At 37.8% G+C, this 23,978-nt stretch overlaps 2 protein-coding genes across 2 annotated transcripts; both read right to left on the bottom strand.

Moving 5' to 3' along the window:
* Nucleotides 1–346: 346 nt before the first annotated feature.
* LOC139715645 (uncharacterized) lies at nucleotides 347–4,230 on the bottom strand. Its single transcript, XM_071627203.1, has 4 exons — nucleotides 4,192–4,230; nucleotides 2,819–2,926; nucleotides 1,996–2,145; nucleotides 347–487 (listed from the first exon to the last, which is right to left on the bottom strand). The coding sequence occupies exons 1-4, from the start codon at nucleotides 4,207–4,209 to the stop codon at nucleotides 383–385; spliced, it is 381 nt and encodes a 126-aa protein (XP_071483304.1). The 5' UTR covers nucleotides 4,210–4,230; the 3' UTR covers nucleotides 347–382.
* A 24-nt stretch (nucleotides 4,231–4,254) lies between these two features.
* Nucleotides 4,255–20,367, bottom strand: LOC139715680 (uncharacterized). The gene is made up of 9 exons (XM_071627229.1): nucleotides 20,241–20,367; nucleotides 9,676–9,740; nucleotides 8,848–9,090; nucleotides 7,992–8,201; nucleotides 7,295–7,370; nucleotides 6,716–6,861; nucleotides 5,455–5,981; nucleotides 5,070–5,174; nucleotides 4,255–4,321 (listed from the first exon to the last, which is right to left on the bottom strand). Exons 2-9 carry the CDS (start codon nucleotides 9,727–9,729, stop codon nucleotides 4,255–4,257), a joined length of 1,428 nt encoding a protein of 475 aa, XP_071483330.1. The 5' UTR covers nucleotides 9,730–9,740; nucleotides 20,241–20,367.
* Between the last annotated feature and the right edge of the window lie 3,611 nt (nucleotides 20,368–23,978).

Here is a 23,978-nt window from a genome sequence, read left to right on the forward strand (position 1 = left end):
ACCTGTCTAGGTTTATCACCATCACATTTCATGTAACAGCGTTGTGATCAACAGAACAGTACTGATCATAACAATGATAAATAATTCGTTTCGATTGCACAATAAATATTCATGTTATGATATGATATGCTGTAATATGATATGATATGATAGGGTGTGATATAACATGATAATATACAAGTATATTTGTGTACGTGTACACTTATAAACACTGTCTTACAGTTACACTGGTGTATACACATATATACACGATTTTGTTCTCGGTGGCTCAGTCCATATACTTGGCATTGATGACTCCTTTGTCTGTTTTTTTTTTGTGTGTGTGTGTGTCTTTTGTTGTCTTTTTCGTTGTCTTTCGCGCGTCTTCCATTGACTTGAGGTCTCAGTTGACTGACTCGTAGGTATCTTCGTTCAAATATTCCAGGAAATCCACCGGATGCAGTACGAGGGCAATGTGCGGCTTGGCCCGATCCAGCTTCAGCCAAACCTGTTTTGAGGAATGCAAGAAAGACGCCAATGTTACCCCCGGTTAGTTGCCGATGTGACCTTTTCATTGCTTTCAATTTCCCTATGTCTCTATAGTTTTGCAAAAATCAGCCCTCACATCAATTCGGCAAAGCCTTACTTGACAAGACATTGTATAGTGTGTCGTGTTGATGATCAAGAGATTGATTTCCTTGAGTGTAGGGGGCGCTGTGACATTGTGGATAAGACTCCCGACTCCCAATCGGAGGACCCGGGTTCGATTCCCACCCGGTGCTTACGTCCTCGGACAAAATGTTTGTACCCACCCTGTCCCTCTCGATCCAGGTATATAAATGGAGAATACCTGGCAACGCTAGGGTAATATTAATGGCGGGACCCTCTGGTAGAGCAGCCTGGAAATACTTAAGAGGCTACCCTGGACAAAGAAGACCTTGTTTAATTATTGAAGAAGGATTTCTATTGTATATTGTGCACCATATTCCTTTCTGTTTTGGTATATACATTGTTCAGTGGATACTGTTCGCTGCAAGATACAACTGCTTGTCTGAAATTTTGCTGTTTTTCATGATATCGAAACATAGAAGGTGGGAACTCAATCCTGGTATAAATCAACCATTTGGAACCGTCCCTAGACAGCTTACCCTCTGGAAAAAATGTGTAGACCACTCGCAATATTACCATACAAGTGTACTTGCCCTTAAGCACTTACGAATGGTGACAATAAATTGACGCGAACAGAGTTTTGATTTCAATGACTTAAAATTTGCCATCTCCGTCCTTTGAAATGCGGTGCACTGTCTAATCTACCATATAAGTCCATTCATCATTTTTTCAAGCATCCATGTTTAAAGCAGTGCAAAAACGAGCAGTTTGCAGAGTTAATCCTCAGAATAGGAATGAAGGCAAATACGTAGGCTATAATTAATGGTATGCTTGTAACATAGGTCGTTGACAAGGGCTGATTTCACACAAAGTTAGATATGGTACTAGATCTGTTACTATATCATTATGACGATTGTATCGTTATACTAGTATACAAGTCATATAAAACGAAGTGACAGCCGATTGTCGATTCCTTAACCTAGAGGTGCCGGTTCGAGCCCAAGGCAGCTGCGTTAGTGCCGTACGGCACGACATTTAGAGGGATGGTACAGTTTCGGCGGAGAAAGGGCTTCAGGTTTCCATTTTTTAAATGATGATTCTTTTTGTTTTAGATAATTAGACACCTCTTGTGAAATATGAAAGAACATACAATTCTAAGAGGAATCAAAGTTTATTTGATGAAAATCGGTCTTAAAATGGCTGAAATATCCAAAACAAAGCAATCCTAAAAAGAGGTGGGGCCCAATTTTTATTAGGATCGCTTTGTTTTACTTTGTGTTTGGATAAATCAGCCGTTTCAAAACCGATTTTCATCAAATAAACTTTGAATGCCTCTTAGAATTGCATGCTCTTTGATATTTCATAATGCCATTTCTAAGTATCTCGATATCACATCTGTCCACTTACTTCTTCTGTGGAAGAGCGCGCATCCACAGGGTCGAAGTTGATTTCGGTTATGGCAAAATTGCATCTGACTCCCGCCGTGGTCAGTCCCGCGGTATCATTGGATTGCAGACCGTGGGATGCCTCAAAGAACCTGGTACTCATCTCAGTTATCTGAGTGAAGAGGGGAGTCAGGTAGGGAGAGGTTTAGCGGTAGGTTCAAATCTAATTCAGGCTCTTGAGCTGGAATTGTTGTTCGTGATAACTGTTATACTGCTTGTCGTATATTTCTCTTTTTTGTTTTTGTATTTGTTTTTTCAAAGACTCTTACGTCTATTCAACACTAACGCATTCCGATGTTTGTGTTATTGGACTGTTGTTGAAATTATGCATGCGTGAAATGACATCAAACAAACGATTAATAAGATGACGCGTATAAAAACCATTTATGATTTGGACATTGACGTTAGCAACCAGCATGCATGCCCACTTCTTATAAAGACTGTGCACAGCGTCCTTACAGACATACATGAAGTTGATACACACATACATTATATACATACTGTACATAAGCACATACTGCATATCATATTTTTCTATGAATATCTTGTTTTCTATTAATTGATTTTGTTAATCATTCTATGATCAAAGGTCCCTAATGAAGATATTTGTCGTGAATTGTGACATCTTAAAAAGGAATTTGTATATTCATATTCTTAATTTTGATTGTTTGTTTTGATTTTGATCAAACTTCCCCGCTCTGGCTGGTAAGATTTTACTCTTTCTTTTTACTCTACTTTTATTTTCCCAGATTTCCCCTTTAATTTCTGCTCAGATATATTTTTACCTCGGGACCCTTGAGTTTAAGACCCACGTCTATCCTGTTCTTGGTCTTCCAGTCAAATTCGCACACTGTTCCATTAGGAATGCGTTTCACGGTCAATTTCACGTTAGCCTGAAAGAACAGGAAGAAATGGAAATGTTCAGATGTTATGATTAGGTATGTTTAGGTATATCATGAACGCATGGATACAAATAAAAATTCATGAGTTATATTTGAATACACGCACACGTACAGACTTAAGTATATATACATTATATACACCTACACATCTACATAGGTATGCAGAATTATGGACATGCACACGTACATCATACATGGGGATACATACCTACATACAAACATACATACGTACATAATTCATGCACACAAGATATCCTTGCCATCATGTGTGGAATTCACAGTTTATATCACCGTAACAATACCAAAATGTAGTGTAACCACGTTCTAAAATCTACAGCGAGTTCACTTGACTTCGTCGGAAAATTCCGCTTGTGGCTGTCGCGTCGGTGACGTTCGTTATTCCGAAGGTTCGTTAACCCGACAATGGAGTATAAGGCTTGTCATTCCGAAAGTTCGTTAATCCGAAATTCACAGACGGTGGGTACGATTTTTTTTTTCCGATTAACGAATCTTCGAAATGACAAACCTCATTCTGTTTCCGGATTATTGACGAACCTTTGGAATGATGAACTGTATAAAATCCTTAACGATCAAGCTCCGAAATATTTAGACGCCTGTTTGACTTTATATACACCTACTAGAAATTTGAGGTCATCTAGTGATCCGCTTCGTCTCACATACTCTGTTACTTCGCACCTTAGCCGGTGATAGGACATTTACTGTGTCTGCTTCAAAGCACTGGAACAATTTACCACTTACCGTTAGACAGTCTCCATCAGTCAGTGTGTTCAAAAAAGCCTTGAAAAACACATTTTTTCAGTAGCAACTAGTTCGTAGCTGTATATATAACATTTATCCAATTATACATACTGTCGTACATGTTTTGAATTGATTGTAAGCGCTTTGGGCCTTGTGGGAAAAGCGCACTATAAATAATAGTAATAATGATAATAATAATAATATAAACCCTCGAACCTTGAAACTTTTATCATTAACCATCGTGCAGTCGTTGTGGTTATTCTACATCGCAGTGTTTAAAGCGGATACAAATGGGAAAGAAATACAGAAGATTAGTTATCAGAGTGCTACAGTTGCTTAGAATTTCTGACATCCGAATATCCACGGCATTGATAATATTTGTCGTCTTTGAATGCGAACTGCAAAAAAAGAACCTGCATACGTTATAGTAACTCATGCAGTTCTATGAAGTTGTCGCCACACGTACTTAGTAGGCTTAAATTTAAGTAAACACTCACATTTCTGGCTTGCGACATATTGATGCATTCTCTGCGAACTCCACACCGTCCAGCATTTGGTCATTAACCATCACCAACTGATCGCCAACCGAACAGATGAGATTTCAGCGCCGGTGGAACAGCTGTTACTCTGGGAGGGGGGAGGGGGAGGAATGCGGTTACAAGTTGTATTGAAGTGACATTACGTGTCACCTTCACATCTTCAATTCACTCCTTCGTATAGTATTCATATTGATTGTTCAAGAGCTGTTTTGATGAAACTTAAAAAATAATTTCATAACTTCTTTATTTCTTATCCTATTTTGATCAAAGTTTCCTTGTTATGCTTTTGAAATATTGCTCGTTCCTTATTGGACAAACTTATGATTACTTGTAACTGGTCCAGAATGACCCTTTTAATCAGTAATTGACTACGTCATAGGTGGCAGCGCAGTGATATCGTATTTAGAGGGTTACATCATCCTGAAAAGGCAGTGTTTATTGGCTTATATACAATGAACATGGGTCTGTAAGTGTAAGAGCGACGTAAGCACAACGTTTTGTAATGATGGAAGTAGGCCTATACTTCACGGCTGACATGAAGTAACGTGGTACGTATTTTTTGTCTATCCAGGCAAATCTCTTTACTTGTAGCGATAAACTATGAACAGAATATTGCTTGAAACAGTTAAAATCTCTCATGAGACATCTATTTGATTTTACTTTTTATTTGCCGTTGCAATCATCTCGTATGAACTCTGAAGCGTTATGTTTCGTATGTAATGTCGATTATCTTTTTCATGCAATCATTGGGAGCTTGTCACAATGTGAGTCTTCGAGGGCGCCATCTCTAGGTTTCTGACATCCTAGTTTCTTGATCGAAATAGCATGGTGCTTACAGGATGCTGTCGTTGACAGCTCTCAGACCTAGGCCGTGCCTCATCATTGCTTCCTTCGGGATGCCCATCTCGACCGAATCCTGCCTCTTCTCTTTCAACAGTTTCCTAGGAATGAGATCAACAAGATTATTATTTCCATCTGAACAGACACTTTCCGGAAAATGAAAAACTGTTACTTTCGAAAAGGGTATTGTTATCATCATTATTGTTATCATTATCATTATAATAGTTGCCTTATCACTTTCAAAGCTTAATTGATCATCACCGTTATCATCTTGTCATCATTATCATCATCATCACCATCGTCATCATCGGCGCAATGCTTGTTGTAATGTTGGCCTACCAAAGCCTTATAATTGCTGTTGTTAATGTAAACTTGGCTTACTTCGCTTTGCGTTCACTTTCAGATGCCTGTCTCGGGCGAGGGAGCGGGGGAGGTGGCTGTCTCTTCGACGGGAGCGCGTTTGCGCGCCTCAACCTTGACGTAGGCCTACTCGGCAGGTTCTGGTAGACAGCTTCCATGGTCGTAGGATCTCTATAGCTCTCGTCCACGCGGCCCTCCTCCGGACTAGGCAAACAAAGACTCGCTTCGGGCTCGGGCACAGTACACTGCGGCAGGCCCGTCGACAGTCTCCTGCTGTTCAGTTTCCCCTCCAGTTCGAGTCTGAAAGCATTGCTACATGCGCTGCTGGGCTCCTGCTCTTCAGAAGGGGACCCGGGTTCGGACGGGGGCCATGATTGCTCAACGGGTACCTTGCGTGGCTCGAGGGAGCGCAAGGGCAAAGGCCCTTCTTGCGAGTCCTCTTCCGAATTGACACTGACGCCGGAAAATCGCTGTTCCAGACTCTGTTCTGCGCCAGGAGGTTTTCCATAATAAACAGGTTCATACTCGTCTTCCTCGGGTACCTGAGACTGCAAGAGACAGACATATAGGCTTGAAATTTTCCGAAGCATTATCTACTTGGTACTTTTCGATGTAGGCTATCATCATGATTATGCTTAGCTTCAGTTGTTTGTCATCATAATTTAGCTCAGTGCAAAAACTGGGTTTGGTATCAAAGTGGAAAAACTGATGTCTTATCAATACCTATTAGGAATGCAAAATAGGACAAGCTGTATCTAGCATGTTTTCGGCACATAAAGTCTTGTCAAGGTTTTCATTATTGCAAACTAAAACTTTTCATCTCGAAGGAGTAACCTTTTTTCTTTCATAGTACAACTGTAGTATCAAAGAGAATAATGCACTCAATTTAGCAAAATTATATTGCAGTGTTAAGAGAACTTGCATGCAATCAATTACTATCCTACAAGCTGGTTTATTGCCAAACCCGGTTTGCCCGCGTAATGTGACAATCTAGTAGAGCAATGAAAGGCGACAATTATTACTATATCCCGATCTTTTTCGGAAAATGACAATCCACATCATTATACCCAAGTTGATTTTATTTCTTTTGTACACAGAGTATTATACAGCGAACAGAAATGTGACTGGAATTGGATGATCATGAAATCCGTATAAAGGTTGGCAGGATGGGGGAGGGGGGGGGGGGGGAGGAACGGCGAGTTGTGTTTCTACCATGTCTACCAGATTGACTCTTCAGACTAACCACACAGGGGTGGAGGAGAGAGGTCTTGTCGCCTCTTACCTGTAGGCTGGCGATCCTGTGAAAGTCGTTGTAGAGGTCCGCACTCTGCTTCAGCGCCTCCCTAGAAGTGTTACTGTCCCGATGGAACTGCTGCAAGTCTTTTACCCAATGGATGTTCTGGTATACTGGCTCCTGCCCGTCATGACCTAATACCAATAATCACGTGCAACAGCAATACCAGTTTTGTTGTTTTTTTTTATTCCGTTGATAACCAAGAATTAAAATGTAATAAATGTTGATTCGCTCTCCCCGCATTCTCTCTCTCTCTTTATTATGTATATGTATATGTATATGTATATGTATATATATATATATATATATATATATATATACAGTACAATATATATAAGTACAGTATTTCCACCTCTCTTCTACCAAAAAGATGTACAAACTTATTCACGATTCAAACTCAGATTAAATCTGCATGATAAAGATGATATTATGGTATTAATTCGCCGAGCACAGCAAATTGGGTCATAGATATACGTTGATCATCCTGCATAGTAGTGATGAGATAGGTTTCTATGCGGTTCGTTTTCAAATGTAATGTTAAACTCTGATGAAATGGCTAAAACTTACCAATTTCCCTGTGGTGACATGGGCAACACTTGTGTTCCGAGTCCGCGATTTGTTCCAGTTTGCTATTTCTTACACTCTGCGTACAAGAAAAATGATTGAAAAACCGGATCTTATCAAAGGAATTCCTGTCCCATAGAATCAAGCATAGCTTTAGTTATACAGTACTGTGCTCGGATGGCATTTCATATAATTTATTGAAACAGTAGGAGTATTAACAGCAAGCAGACTTTGTGAGCAAAATGAGGCCACGACGTTTTCGACAGCTTTTCTCACAGCTCGCACAGAAAAATGCATATTACAAATCTTTTAATTTGCACAATCATGTTGCTCTAATGGACTCTGTATACTCGTGAAAACCTGTATATCTATACAATTCTATATACCAAATTGCAATGACTTTATTTATGCACGTAACAATTACTGATCCAGTGATGAAGTACTGAGATATTCAATTTACTTTTATCATGAACATGTCTATCTATCTATCCATCCATCTATCTATCTATCCACCTATTTATCTCTATCTATCTATCTATCTATCTATCTATCTATCTATCTATCTATCTATCTATGATATCTATGATATCTATCTATCAATGTATCTATCTATCTGTCCATCTGTAATTATACCCATTGCCTCATTAAGACAGAGGGAGGAAGAGGGGGAAACGCTTGAGATGTAGAACAGATCGCTCACCTGTACTTTCTGCTCAAGTTCTTGTTTGAAGATACCCTGAGCTGAAGCAGGAGAACTCTTCACTGACCCCTTTCCTCTCGGGTCTGTCCTCGGTGGCGGCCTCGATTGGGCGTTTTCAGTGTTGCGCCTGGTGCGTGATAATTCCACGTACCTTCCAGCTTGGGAGTGGTCCAGAAGACGCTGAAGTTGATCGAACCACTCATCTCTCTGCTGCCTGTTTATGGCGGTGGGAAAGGTCGGGAATATTACAAACATGAAGCCTTTCAAGAAGAGAAGGTTGACTTGGCGTTATGGAAAATCAGTAATGATGGACTTGTCCTAGTTTTTCAATTCAATTCAATTCAATTCAATTCAATTCAATTCAATTCAATTCAATCCAATTCAATTCAATTCGATTCGATTCAATTCGATTTAATTAAAATCAATTCAACTGCTTTTAATCAACAAAATGTTTTCCTTTTTAAAGTCCGTTTAGCTCTTACGGTGAGCAAGTGAGTGTATATCACTTTATCAATATCAATGTATCGTAACGTCGGATACAAGCTCAGTGAGGGATGCCAACTCATATCAGACATACTTTTTTTTTAAACAACACATGACGCTGATAAAAAAATGTACACACAAAAATGATAACGCTGCATTCCAAATCTGTGCCTTACTTTTTGTTTTAATACAGGCACATACACTCAACTCAGATCAGAAAAAACTAAAATCAAACTGAACAAAAAAAACAAACAAAACACACACACACACACAAGACAAAAAAGTTGTTTATACATAATCAAATTATTGAGCCGACTTGACAGTTTGTAATTTATTTCTAGATGTAAAGAGTGAATCATCATTCAGAGAACACTTGCCTGGTTTCTGTGCGCAAGTACATCTCTTGTCCTCCCACGCCGCGCACGAGGAGGTAGTTCTCGTATCTCGCTTTTACCACCTTGGGGACTTGGTTGTGCTTCTCCACGCAAGACAGCGACTTTACCTTCAGAACGGACTCAGGCTCGGTGGACTTTTGTTTCTCGAAGCAGTGAATCTGTGGAGGCTCGCCTGCCATACCATGGTATAACTTGCAGTAGACACTCGACTCAGTAAATTTCTGCCAGTCGCCGGAAGGAGAATTGAATGATGAAAATGTATATTATATCCAGCATATCCTCAGAAACATACGATAAGACTATTCGCAGTTATGACTCAATTTTATTACCATCTCTGTAAGGATTTCTTGTTTTCATCATCACATCGACATCAGAATAACATTATTCTTTAATACGTAAACATTTAAGTTCCTATACATCGCTATTTTAGTTTCCTACTATTCTTCTTCATAAAAGAATTGCGATTTCCATGCCAAATGACCTCAAGTGATTTCCTCGGTCATAACATATTCTTTTTGCGTAGTGTCATAACTTTATATCCATGACAATAATTGATTACAAAAAATACCAGAAAAAAAGATCTAATTGAGCATCACAGTTTGAATTTTTTACATTTTTAAACCTCATTCGGTTTTAAAGAATGGTTCGATTTCTTGATCTGTTTGTCACTGGCATTATAAGTCAAGCTGATTATGATAATGTCATCGATCAACCATCAAGCTGTAGAAGAAATATTCTAGCTGAAAGAAAAAAAAAATGAAATGATGTATGAGGGGGAAAATGACGAAAGGCAATAGGCAAATTACCGTGAATTTCCCCTGCTTCAGCTTCAGCATGTTCATCTGTAGAACTGGCTCCATTGTGCTTTTTCCTGTCAACATGAAGAATTTTAAACACATTTCATAAAAAATGTTTCCTGTTATACGTATAGGCCTTTTCTGTCGGACGTTATCGTAATTCGTTCCTTACGAAAATAACGCACACACACACACACACACACACACACACACACACATATATATATATATATATATATATATACACATATATATATACATATACATATATATTATTATTATTATTATACATTCATGTACATCTGTAAATTTGTAACAGAGGCAACCAGGGTTCTGCTATTTTTCTTCAAAATTCAGAGCAATAATGTAAACTATTTATGTCAGTGTCGCAAATGTGTCGTCTGCAACGGTCTTTTAAGTCCTTCTCAACTTGCCTGCATCTAAGAACCAACTGATTTATAAAAGACAGAGAGCCAGTAAAGGGCATACGCGTATTTGCTGGCCATCATCACTGCGAAGGTACATTGATTTGTTATAACTGATAAAGGTGGCTAATACATAATAGGCGTTTTCACATCAGCCCGATAAAAATCCAAGCTCGAGATATTTTTTCATTTCCCAAGTCAGAAAATAGCGCGCTATTTCGAAACATCGGGCTGATGTGAAAACGCCTAATGAAAGCACGGGGACCAAGAGTGAAAAAAAAAAAACTCTCGACAAAACAAAGCAAAACTAAACATTCAGAAATGTCGCATAAAAACCAATGGCACTCCTCTTCATTTTAAACTTGCTCATACTAAAGAATTGCTGCGTGATCTATTCAATCTATACAATGACTTGTACAAAGGTCGAGTTACGGCTGGCTGCATTACAATTCGACATTCATGGGGGCGTGGGCGGGGGAGCCCTGAAATAAGAGGTACCCAGAAGGGGATTTTTCTGATCTAAAAGGAGAAAGAACATTGAGTGAGGATTATTGAAAATTGTAGATGTATTTGTTTGTAATTGAATACACTCTGGAAACTTCATTATTATAGGTCACTTGGCACAGAGAAATGCTCTACCTACTCGCTTTGGTTGACTATAAGTATACTTATGTATGTATGTATGTAGGTAGGTAGGTATGTATGTGTGTGTGTGTGTGTGTGTGTGTGTGTATGTGTGTATGTGTGTGTGCGTGTGTGCGCTTGTGCGTATTTGTGCGTGTTTGTGTGTCCTTGTTCGTATTTGAGTGTATGTGTGCGTGTGCATACTGCATACTTCAACTGATGTACCTCCACTGATGTGATTGCATTTCGTTAATAGGCAGACGCTGAAAATTTCCCGTATTTAAGTATTCAACAAACTTTAGCAAGAACTGTTTAGCTGTAGTACCCTCGCGCCCCTGAACACAAAGAGACCGAAAAAAAAAAAACTGGTTCAAAGAAGAATTAACGACCGTGCCATAGAAGTCGCCTCAAAGAATCACTTCCTCTTTTGTTCCGCTACGTCATCTACGATGTCTGTAGAATTTCGTAATACTTCCTGAGTGGAATCACTTTTTGAAGGGGGGGGGGGGGGGGGAAGCTGAAGACGTCATGATATGAACTCTTTGCGGTCTTCTCAGCACAGATTTTTGGAAAGTACCACTTCAGTTCCCCTATTACGAAACCTACTAAGTTAGTAAAAGAGGGTATCCATGGATGACCCTTGTTCAACAACTATAAACACTAACATATGCCAGTTTGTACATGTTTGTATACATCTTATCTCCGTTATCCGCAGACGTAAATATTACGCCTCCTTGTCTACATTAACACCGAACAATCTTAGAAACTCAAAGGTTACAATTTCAAAAGTTTGATCGCAATTATGGCAGAAAAATGTTCATGTTTTAAAGTGTCATTGCTGTTAATGATCGTTGAAAGTAATCGCGGTAATATAGCTTTGAGATATCTTCCACTGATTTTGCTGAGAATCATGTGCATTTATGGAATCCGAAGCATGGGGGAAAAAAAGATTTTTTTTTTTTCCGGCAATTTTCTGTGTACTTGCAATAACGAACTCACCCTGTGGGCCTCTCCTCATACAATTCGTTTAAACTCCCATTTAAGTCCAAATAGAATCAATAGCTTTATCCATCTGATTTCTCGACCACGTCATCGACACCACCTATAAATAGCCTTACTCTCCGCCATTTTTCGTTAGTCTGATCTTGAGTTTGATTTTCTCACGACCTCCTCAGAGAGTCAAATAAGTCGGCTGTCACGATGACAATTGGCGCGAGAGTGCGTTGCGTGATATTCCCCGATTTCGTTTGAAAACAACTACTAGTATCACTTTCTTTAATCATTTAACTTCGACATTTCTATTGTGATCTCCTTTTTAATTAAGCTTGCGGATGCACGTCAAAGCGTAATGTGAGAACTGAGTTTTCCAATTAGCGAGTTAAACAAAAGGGCTACTTATAAAGCCGAAACTACTAATTCTCTTGGAAAGCCAACATGAAAGGAAACTTGTGCAGACACAGGGGTAATTATACGCACGCCAATCACTTGTAATTAACGTATTATTATTTGGAAAGTAATTACCGTCATCACAACACTGCGCAAAGGAAGAGCTCCAGTATACATTCATATTTATATTAATGAAATCGAAAGAGTCAGTAAGGACATACTATAAAAACTTTTGTCAACACTAATATTGCAAATTAACATGTTTATTATTCATATATGTGATTGAGTCACAACCCATGCACGCAAAAGATCCTTCTGACTCTTCTCTGCTATAAGTCCAGGGTACTGCGGAAAAAAATCTTCGAGGTTGAGCGTATTATGTACGCACATTCCAACTCTTCGAGAAGGAAGGTTTTTTTTTTTTTTCTTCAATAAGTTCAGATATTGATGACACATCCCCAGATAAACTTTGGTAATCATATCATTATTTTTTTTTGCCTTGTATACAGAGAAATCGTGCCGTCTAAAAGTTGACGTAAGATGCCATTTTGTGTTCAATGTAGAGGTTATAGAAGCAACAAAACTTTTACAAGGACAAACAAAAAAGAGATGGAAACTTATAGCATTCTGATAAGACATGATAATACCGAGATAAGATATCCAGGTTGTCTTTTCTAATGTTCGTCAATTGAAGTTGAATCTTGAATCTTGAAAAATTGCAATGTCACATACATAGAATCATCTGAGTTGAATATGTCGTTTATATTTGACCTGCACACAAAATTCTGCAAGTAAAGTCAGTCTGAAATGAAAATGAAAGGAATAAATTGTGCCGGAGTCACATTGTATTTCATCTATAGTAATTGTACCAGATTAAGTCTTTCTGTGCCACAGGGACTTCGGACAGCTTGTACAATGCTAAGACAATCGGCACTCATAGGGTTAGAACGCCAAAAACCTTGATTGTGATATTGTGTAGGCAAACCATCACGAATATATATATACAGTGTATATATATATATATATATATATATATATATATATACATATTCCTTTATCATGTAAAGCAAAATTGTTCACCTCTGTTCCGTTCATTTGATTTTATGTTATTCATCAAATCGAACTGATATTATTCATATCACGGTTTTTACTCAAAAATATTTGCCCTTGAGTCGTCTGGACATAATCTACATTTATCTGTGGGCGGGTACATGCAATGGTCTTGTACTCAAGGAACTTGTATAAGCCCCAGTTGTATCCTTTGGTTAGAATTGGCCTTGTTTGGAATAAGGATATGAATCAGAATGGTTTCCTGACTATTTTTCTTTTCAATACTCTCCAATAAATTGATGTCATCATTTTTTTAAATTCATTAATGCACCGTATATTGAATCATTTGCGTGTGTGTGTGTGTGTGTGTGTGTGTGTGTGTGTGCAGGTTTCCGCTGACAGTTTGCCTTGTGCCAGGACATTTGAGATGGCCTACCAGTTTCCTAGTCTATAACACTTGAAATGTATTGATACGAAAGTTTCTGCTCCTAATTCTCATCCAATACCATGAAAACATAGTAGTACCTTCTGTCTCATGTATGGCAGAATGGTTTCATTTGGACCTGCTGAGGACCGCTTTGCTATAATCACGTCCGTACATCACATTATTATACATTTTATTCCTGTATATGGGATCGAGGGTTCATAAAGTGGGACATACTCCAAGCAGTGTCAATAGTAATACCTCGTATAAAAAAATAATCCTACCAACTACAAAAACATCAGTATTAAGTGCGACAAAAAACAACAACAAAACTTTAAACCTCTCCAGGTTTCGTTTATAACCCATGAAGGCATATTTGTACAATCTGTTGTGACTATCATACAAGGCATTTGTTACACTTTGACCCGTTTTTCATGCACCATAATTATAGCTTCTGTAGTGTTGATTGATTAGATAAGAATCGACTAAATGATATAGATTATCAAACATAGACATTATAAAATCTGCATAGATCTCAGCCAAACAACATGTAATAAGAGATTATGGACAAATATTATTGTCAGTTGAAAGTTGAATTGCATGATGTCAAACCAAGATATAAATAAAGGAGGCTAAGTTTGATAACTTCAACTTCTTATTTTGTTTGTTTGGTTGATTGTTTGTTCGTTTATTTCTTTCTAGATCTCTCTCTCTCTCTCTTTCTCTTTCCCCTTTTCTCTCTTGGCGAGTGCAAGCTTAAAATGAGTAGTTTTTTTTTTAACCTATAAAAGAGGAATTCCAGTCCTGTTATTCTGATAAGTTAAGTTAGTCTGATAAGAAATCAAAATCGTATATATACGAGTACAACTGTGAAATTTTGATCAAAATTGGATAGAAATTAGGGAAATTATGAAATTATGAAGTCTCGCTAATTTCTGCAGAACAATTTATATGAAAATGCAAATGAGTGAGCTTATGATATCATGACCTCGCAAATTTCCATTGATCGTGAAAAAAAAATGAGGAAAATTAAATGTTTCTATTACTAAAGTGTACAACATAATAATTAGTGCTCCTGGCTGAATAACATCAAAATAATGTCAATAGATACAGTAGATAAAATATACAATCCAATACAGAAGATACAGTATACTTAACTCCGTTTGAATATAACATTATAACATTCTCTACTTGCACATAAAGCATATTGAACTTCATTTTCTACACATAATAAGGCAAAGGAGCATGAATCCCATCCTGCTATCAAGTTAATTCGTCATAAAGTTGACATGATGGTGCAATTAATTTTGAAAGGGAAGAACGGGGGGGGGGGGGGGTAAATATTATCCTATGGATTATGTTCGCCATAATCTGTCCAGGGGGTGTTTCATAAAGTTGTTCGTAAAGTTACGAACAACTTACGAGCGACTGGTGATCAGTTCTTGTGCTGAATTATTGAAATTCTGATAAGTATAGCACATCAGAACTGATCACCAATCGCTCGTAAGTTGCTCGTAACTTTACGAACAGCTTTATGAAACACCCCTGGAATATAATACGAGAGTTGTGGAATTACAGCATCATCTCCTCATCTTGCACAGGGTGAATGTGACTTACATTACCCTTTTTGGCAAATATAATGAAGTTTCAACTTGCCATTTCCACCCAATTTTGATAAAAAAATTCACAATTCTGTTTGTTTGACTCCGTGTAGTTTTCTCTCTCCTCACTTGTTTAATCTTAATATTCTGAACAAACGAAGCGGTGTAGGGGCTTGGGATTTGCTGGAAATAGACATGCATAATACCATGTATACATAATAACACGTTTGGATACAAGTATAACATAAGTAATGTGCATATAGGCGAGATATACTATGGTCAATTAGCCCTTCAGAAAGGACCTTCAGAGGCTCCAATCACAAAGCTAGGTGATGAATCGAACGATCGATCGTACGAGGGAATCTACATGCACATCAGAGCCCCTGCGCCGTTCAGAAAACGAAATCTTTTGAGAAACTGCTACCACTAGCATTTATAGCATTTAGCTGGCAGCTTGATTTAGCTTTGACGAGGTTCGCGTTTTAACGTTATGAACCTATATACTTCTTTCAGTTCGAGCCAAAATCATAATAAGGGGAAGTTTGAGAAAAACTTTGACATGTTGACATGCACTACAGCAGCATGCTTGACTGCCCCAGGTCAAGCATCCAAAGTGGGTACACTGAAATGGCGCAATACAAGTCTCCGACTCCCATGCACCATGGATCTATGCTTGCACATACACAGACACAAAAGTCACACGCATGAACAACATTATCACGCACAGAGACGTTTTCACGAGCTTTTGTGATATCAAACACGTAGCGTGTGGGGCATGATACTATCGTGATGGTGAAGGCAAACCACGCAAACTTGATAGAAGTTTCCACTAACCTGTTCGTGCCGACCTGAGGAGATACTGAAGCAAGATGAGCTGCTTTCAATGTGATTCAAGTCACACTAGCAAGTTATATGCGCTTCATGCATGTAGTTAAGTCAAGCAGTAAAGTTGTCCGTAATGCTGCCTACACAAAGTTGTGTCTTCTATATAAATGAGATAGTTTTACCAAACTTTTTTTTTCGACTTCTGTACTTCCTCGTAGCAATCAGCCAATGAGAATTGGAGAATCCACAACTCAGGGAATTACCCACTTGTGGGCTATTATAGTATGTGACGTAATGCACCCCTTTGTCATATTTAGCTACGTCCCTCATTCTTTTCGCACTGATTTTTTCTTCTTGATTTTAGCGACGTTGTGGTGGCAACTGATTAACAAATTGGCCTAAATTGCTTGTGGTTGCTGGGTATGGATGGAACTTTCAATTTTCAAACAACTCACTTACTGATTTGCCAAGCTGAGGTTTAATGTTAAAATGTGACATCAAACGTCTCACCCAAAATTTGGAAAAAAAATACTGTCTCTTTCAAGATTTTTTTTTCTTCTAAATAGGTTTTATTGCATGCATGGCATGTGACATAGGCCCCTATGTTTTTTAGTTGCAAATTCTTAACTTTATAACGTTATTCTCGAATAAGATTCTGCTTTTCTTTCTCATGTAGGAATCATTGCGGATTGGCTCCCACCGACTAGAATTGAAACACGTGGACGTAATTTACGGAGTAAAAATTTGTTCAGTGAGCTAAGTGCAGAACAAACAGGTACCGTAACAGCACTCTTCCATATGTAATACAACTTTTGAATAGTAACTTGTGATTATAGTTTTTGTATCGTCAGAGTAGGGTAAGGGAGGTGTTGAAAGTGAAGGTGTTTTATAGTCGTCATCCTGGATGACATTGGCGATGACGGCAATGTTAGTGTTTAATCATCCATCCAGTTTTGAATGTTTCATTTGAGTTTTTGATATTTGAAAGGTACATGTGAGCACTTTGATATTTGGATACTCACAGTAAATTTTTCAGGTATTGATAGTGTGTTGTTATGATGGCACAGAACAGATATGGATTGCATATGCTTTCTCGGTTTATAAGTTTGTGGCTAGGAATTCAGGGCATGTGCCAGACAGCCAGAAAGCTCTTTGTCACTAAAGTGAAAAACCATTTAAAGAACATGACAAAAAGAAGTACAGTGGTTCTAATCTTTTCTCTCTCTCCCTTCATCCCCCCTCTCATTCTTTCTCTCGATGATTTATCGTTATAGATACTATGGACATTATACATCCAGTGTTTCATTTGAGTTTTTGAGATATTTTAATTTTGATATGTATATTTGAGCACTGTGATATTTGAAAGTGTGTTGTTATGATAGTATTTTTTTTTTGATAAGGGGCAAACAGATATGGATTACTTGTTTTTTCTCGGTTTATAAGTTTGTGAATAGGGATTCAACGCATATGACTGTTATAGCAGATTGGGTGTGCGGGGTTCATCTTCTGTCGTTGCTGGAGGTATGAAGCCTATAGCAGTTTTTGGGATAGATCTGGCTCACTAAGAGGTTGAGCATTTGATTTGAGTTTTGACATATTATGGTTACTATGGGGCGTTGATGTGTTTTGCCGTTTCTCACCACTGAAAGATGTGTTGTTATGATATTTTTATATAGTAAAAATGATATGAAATGGTAGCTGATTCGGCTGACTCCCCGATATTTTTGAGCAGTTTATTCAAAGTTTTGCGTGGAGGATTTGCATAGTTTATTGTTTCCTCTTTTTTGTGTGAAAAAGTTATCAAATATTAGCTGATAGTAAAGTAAAAGGTAGATAAGTATATTGTTAATTTATGTAGTGTTTGAGTATTCGATTCGAAATTTGGTAAGAGTTATTATTATTGTCAACGTGGCACATTTATGTCATGTATATGTACGGGTATAAATTGCAGGTCTATTTGTATCTTTTGATATTCTAAATCAATTGCTTTTATTTTCTGTTGTAATTATTTATGTGTAATTAGTTGTTAATGGAATATTGTATTTTGAAAGAGAATTGTATTTGTAGTATATGTACATGTGGGGTATAAGGCTCGTTTTTGCATTTGTTTAATGTGAATGATTATTGTATCGTATTGTTTTGTTTCGTTTGTATATTTACATCAAGAACACGCAATTCAGCCCCTGCGCTGCTATGTATTTTCCTTTTGATAAAATAAACCAATATCTATCTATCTATCTATCTTTCTTTCTTTCTTTCTTCTTCTTGTTTTTGTATTACTTGGTAATTGAATGAGAGATAATTATTACAAGCAGCTGGAGTGAATACGTTGGCAAACTACATTGTATCTTGTTTTGTTTGGATATGTATTGTGTAGCGTCCTATACAGGGAGGACTTGAATTTTTACAGCTGATCTGACGCCCTCTCCCCATACCTCGATATTCATGGGTCTAACTCTTATTATGTTTCAACTTACACTAACATTCTTTTATGAATCTGGCACTGAAAGTTATGTATGTTGAATTTGATGACAGAGTTCCTGCTCTGTACCAGAAGGACGATACTAATCGAGTGATAATATATTTACATGATTTTTTTTTAGCCTAATGCTTTTATTTGTCTTCATAAACATGTCTCTGTGTATACTATGCCTGTGTGTATCATATCATGTAATAATAGTAATAATAAACCATTTTTCTAGAGCACAACTTACATTTAAGTCTCTATGCGCTTTTTTAGAAACGAGAAAAGACACATACATGTATAAGAACACACACACAAAAAACCCCACCAATACATCAACCTAAAACACATCATTAAACAATTTCAAAACAATGACAGTTATTTTACAAACAAATAAGACTTCAATAAGGACTTGAACTGATCTAATGATGAACATTCTCTGATCGTAATAATAAACCATTTTTATAGAGCGCAAATTACATTTGAGTCTCTAAGCGCTTTTTTAGAAAAGAGAAAAGACACATACATGTAATAGAACACACACACAAAACCCCCCACAGATATATCAACCTAAAACACGTCATTAAACAATTTCAGAACAATGACAGTTATACTTTACAAACAAATAAGACTTCAATAAAGACTTGAATTGATCTAATGATGAACATTCTCTGATTTAGGGAGCTGATTCCAAAGTTGATGTATTAAATATTGAAAAGATCGTTGACCAAAATTATGACTGAGCGCAATGTAGTGCTGTAGTCTTTGACAGGGGTAACTTTATTTTCGAAAATAGATCATCTAAAATTTCTTTAACAAAGGCAAGTTCTCAAGTTCTTATATGAGAAAAAAAATTATGATTTGGCAGCTTAAATCTTACATAATTATAGGATAAAGTCGTGGCTTAGTATATCGTATTCCAGTAAGTATTTCTCACAACGGTTCACGTTTCACATGCTTTTGCTAAACAGTATAGTAATAGTAGTTACAATCATGCATGCAAAAGATGCAGGATGATAATTACCATTATCTTTGCAAGTCTCTTATTGCGAGCAACCCTTCACAAAATTTATAACACAACTGAAATTAAATGAAATTTATTAAATCAATACGCTAAGTGACAATAACAGTATATTCATAGTACTTTCAATGGCAGGGGATTATCCCTATCGAAGGGGGGGGGGGGGGGGGGGTTAAGGGTTTTTAACCATTTCGCCGATGAGAATAGCCCTTCATCGTCTATTACAAAGTTGGATAATAACACGTAAGATGGCACCTGTTTGATGCATGGAGTCACGGATGAAGTTGCAAGAGCCAGCAAAACGAATTTTACAAAGTTTGAAAACTTCGAACACTTGTCAACTGCTGTGTTTTCAGTCTCCGATGAGAGAAATCTTTTATTTTTGATGTGTATTTATATGCCATCTAAATATTCAGTGGTCATTTCACTTTGCTTTGATGCAGGATCGTGTTTTAACATAGTATTATATCGACACAAACGTCTCCTGCCTTTGCGACAAGATAGGATGTTGGAGTAGTGTCAGTGTGCAGTTTGCCCCACTAAAACTTTTGATGTAGGCCTTTCTGTACAATACACTGTAATGGCTTAGACACAAACACACGCCCAAACGCATTGCCCACACTTCATCTACAGACACGTATTTTTGTACATACATACATACGTGACGTATAGACGATCTCGATACCAAACATTACGACAGAGCGTAATCACAACAATTAGGCAGAGGCAAACTTAATCATCCAGTTATGCTTACCTTGTTTTCGACCAGGTGAGCTTGAAGAGATAATGAAGCATGCAGAGACTGAGCTGAAGTCAGCTTTATAAGTCAAAATAACGATTAAACCTTCTTAGTGGTGTTTTGGCTTGCAGTATAAGCTCTCTGCAAGGTATCAGTAAACTACAACATTGCCGATACCATGCACGTTCTGCAATCGATCTACAAATCTACCGAAAAAAAAACATTACTTTTCATAACTTCCTCCTTGCAATCGGCCAATGAGAATTGAGAATGTCACGTGGGGAATTACGTATAGTAGCTGTGGGCTATATTGTGTGAGATACTGCACCCCTTGTTTATTTCTGTTTGTGCGTCCTATTATTTTTTTTCAGCAACAACAGGCCTGTATGCATTATACGCACCACAGATGTGTTTAGATCTCATGTGTCAGATGTGTTAAAAAAACAGAAATACCAATAACACACTAGACGTATTGCACAAGGAAAAAAAATCTTTCCAGACTTCTCAACATAATGTTTATTATCAGAGGTCATCACCCCTCAGTGTGCCATATTAAATCCCTGACCATAGATATGACAATGTGTGTGTAAAATTAGTGCATACATGTATTTCACTCACTGGCACAAAAAGGGTTGATAGCGGCATTAGTCTTTCTCAGAACAGGCCATACACTGAAAGGAACCACACCATTCTTAACTCTCTGTCACCGAGACACGTACACACGATGTGCACACGTGGCTCTGTACAAAATAATGCTATTTATATACGTATAGGCATTAACACCATCTTCCAACCAAACACAGTGCATACAATAATGGCGAAGAAGGCAAACAGAGGCACGCTCATATATACCAATCTGGTCCAGCCAACGATGAGAGAGGTTATAGGCAAGAGGGGCGCAAACTTACTTTTTCGCTTCTTCACTTCCTCATAGCTCGATCGACCAATGAGAGCCGCCGACGGGTCTTGTGGGAAGTCCCTAGAAATCACTGTGGCAGCATGATAGTTATTGTGATATTATCCACCCCCTCTTAACTTGTTTACATTCACTCATGGCCTGTATTCTTTGCCCTCTTACATTTTCAATGTCAGCAGCATATTGATGTTAAAGAGATGTCATAAATTTTGACCCAGTTTTGGTACTGAAGGATCATTTTCTTTTTTGTGTTATTTTCGTTTGAAAAAAAAGATTTCATTCCTGTTGTAACGAATTTTCAGTGTGTAACCTATGTATATATGTATGTATGTATGTATGTATGTACGTATGCTTGTGTATGCGTGCGGTTTTTTTTTTTTTTGGGGGGGGGGGGGGAATCCACGTAAGACAATGTGATTTTCAAGTAATTTTTATCTGAATTTCCTGCCATATCGGAAAGTGTTTGCGTGCGTGTGTACTTTGTTTCATCTATTTTAACGAATCTTGCTTTCGTATATATATATATATATATATATATATATGTGTGTGTGTGTGTGTGATATCAAGTCACTCCTTGTGCCTCTAGATATTAAAGTTTGTTTCCGTTGTTTGTTGCAAGCCAACTTATAAGCTCAAGAAAAGTTTCAATCCTCATAGATGTAACGAATGACATCGCGGGAATCTTATTTGTTTGTGTTTAATGGATTGGGATATGGGTTTCTGTCCAAGTTGATACACGCCTGCTGTTGCTTTTGGATTTAGCACAACGCTGAATCTGAACCTTGGTTACAATCAAAATATCAGGAAGTCCGTGGTAATTATCATCAGATCATAGCCTTTGGACATCCGAATTGTTGCGTGTTTATAGATTTGTTTGTATTTTTCAGTTTGATTTCATTTCAGCATTTTCCTAATTAAAAGTCATACATTAAATACATAATTCATAGATTTGTACAAAAAATCACAAAATAAATAAGCAGCTTGCGGTGCAGGTCACTATAATTATTGTCAAAATATTTGAACAAAATATATTGAAGAAATCAGAGAGAAAAAGAAACCAATGGAGGATATAGAATGGGAATAGACACAATAACCTCGAAATTGTGGCAGCGAAACTATAGTTGGTGGAACAGTTACATTAAGAGCGCAACGAAAAAACACGAGTGGGACAGTACCCATAACATGTAAAAGATGATACAAAATATTGTAAGAGTGAAGGATAGGTACATTGTAAGAGGGCATATACGTAGGTGAGAAGGTATACCGTCTTGCATTCGAAATGTATACACAGAATATTACTAATCTTTGTACCTATACGTTATGATTTTTCTTAAAATTTTCTTCTATTTTCTCTCTCATTGCTAAGATCGGGTTCCCTTTTCGATATGATTAAAATTTCATTTTGCTAGGATAACTTTGTGGTTTTGTCTTCAAGCCACCAATCAGTTTATCAATATGGTTTCTATTCTGCATTCATAAAACATACCGACTATCTATACTCAACCCAGCCATAAAACCAATGAAAACGGCAAACTATAAAAGTGTAAAAAATGGACTGAGGGAAAAATCTCTAAGACAATGCTCGTCATGTAGACGAGTGTGGTAGGTCTGTAAATGTTGACTGATTACCCTTTGTTTGCTTTTCAAACTCACCATCCCATCGAAATAAAAAAAAAAGAATGAAAAATCCTAAACGTTCAAGTTCGACAACATGCGCGGTTAGAGCCACTGATCTTCTTAGCTGCAAACTGTGAATGACTGGCTCCTTGAGAGCTACTAATATCAAGAGATTGAAGCATGTTTTTGTTTGTTTGTTTGTTTGTTTGTTCATTTCCATCTGAGAAGATGGCTGGATAGCCCATATTCAGCTACGTTAAGCTGGTCTTCCATGGGGTCCAGTTGGATGTGAGGTGGGACCACTTCACCGGGTTAAACACCCTGCTCTTTGCGATGAATGAATGAAGCGGGATCTTTTTCGTGCTTGAGTTGTTACTCTCTCATACACGGGACCTCCATTTTATGTCATATCCGAGGGACAGAGTGTTTTGCCTCTTGATAGAGGGGACGGTATGCTTCACACAACATTGCTCAGTCCAGACTCGGGTTCGAACCCGGGCCCTTAGGATCGTCAGGCAGACGCGCTACCGACTGAGCCAACTCACCGCTCATGTTGACGATCTAGACTACGTCATGTGGGAATTATTTCTAACAGCCAAGTCAGCTGCTGCCTGCTACTATGTACCTACAGCAGGACAAGTTTCCTCTCCAATTTTGAGCAGTGGTGTAGAGATTCTTGCATTCAACTGAACACTCTTAAATGCAAAGTCCTCCTGCTTATTCAAATTCCAAATCAAATTCTTTCAAACGCAATTAACACCTCGAGTCACAACTTAACTTCGAAGACGCAGCTAATACCTGAGTGCCAACAAGTAAAACTATTGCATGGGAGTAATCACCAGGGTCGACTTTAAGTGGACAGTTTAGTGTATCACATAACCGGTAACACATCACAAAAGTCGAATATCCTTGTTTCATGAGATTTGAAATATATGCTCCGGACCTAATTGTATTAAAGCGTTTGTGTCAAATACATTTACCGAAGCTTATACAGTAAGTGCCATCGACTGACAGAGAAGACGAGATAATTCCTCACTTTTTACGTTTTCAGGTCCGAGAAGGCGACCAGGCGAGATCCACAATGTCGTCTTCTAGACTTCTCGGGTCCGAGAAGGCAAGAAGGTGAGGTATGAAAGCTCGTCTCCTCAACCTCCTGGGGTCCGAGGAGGCAAGAATACAAAGAACCTCATATTTATGCCTGGCTTTTTTGTCTTCTTGGA

This window comes from Diadema antillarum, unplaced genomic scaffold (assembly GCF_040938485.1).
Source record: "Diadema antillarum isolate AM-2024a unplaced genomic scaffold, OU_Dant_1.0 scf00000053, whole genome shotgun sequence".
NCBI classification, from domain to species: Eukaryota; Metazoa; Echinodermata; class Echinoidea; order Diadematoida; family Diadematidae; genus Diadema; species Diadema antillarum.

Bases quoted from the DNA above. Each gene is read 5' to 3' on its own strand.
- LOC139715645 (XM_071627203.1), bottom strand. The intron at 2,146-2,818 runs GTAAAAATATAT...CTCTTCACTCAG, and splicing joins TTAAACTCAAGGGTCCCGAG to ATAACTGAGATGAGTACCAG. The intron at 488-1,995 runs GTAAGTGGACAG...TCCTCAAAACAG, and splicing joins CGCGCTCTTCCACAGAAGAA to GTTTGGCTGAAGCTGGATCG.
- LOC139715680 (XM_071627229.1), bottom strand. From the start codon at position 9,729: ATGGAGCCAGTTCTACAGATGAACATGCTGAAGCTGAAGCAGGGGAAA. The intron at 7,371-7,991 runs GTGAGCGATCTG...TCTTGTACGCAG, and splicing joins AACTTGAGCAGAAAGTACAG to AGTGTAAGAAATAGCAAACT. The intron at 4,322-5,069 runs GTAAGCACCATG...CCCCCCTCCCAG, and splicing joins GCTGTCAACGACAGCATCCT to AGTAACAGCTGTTCCACCGG.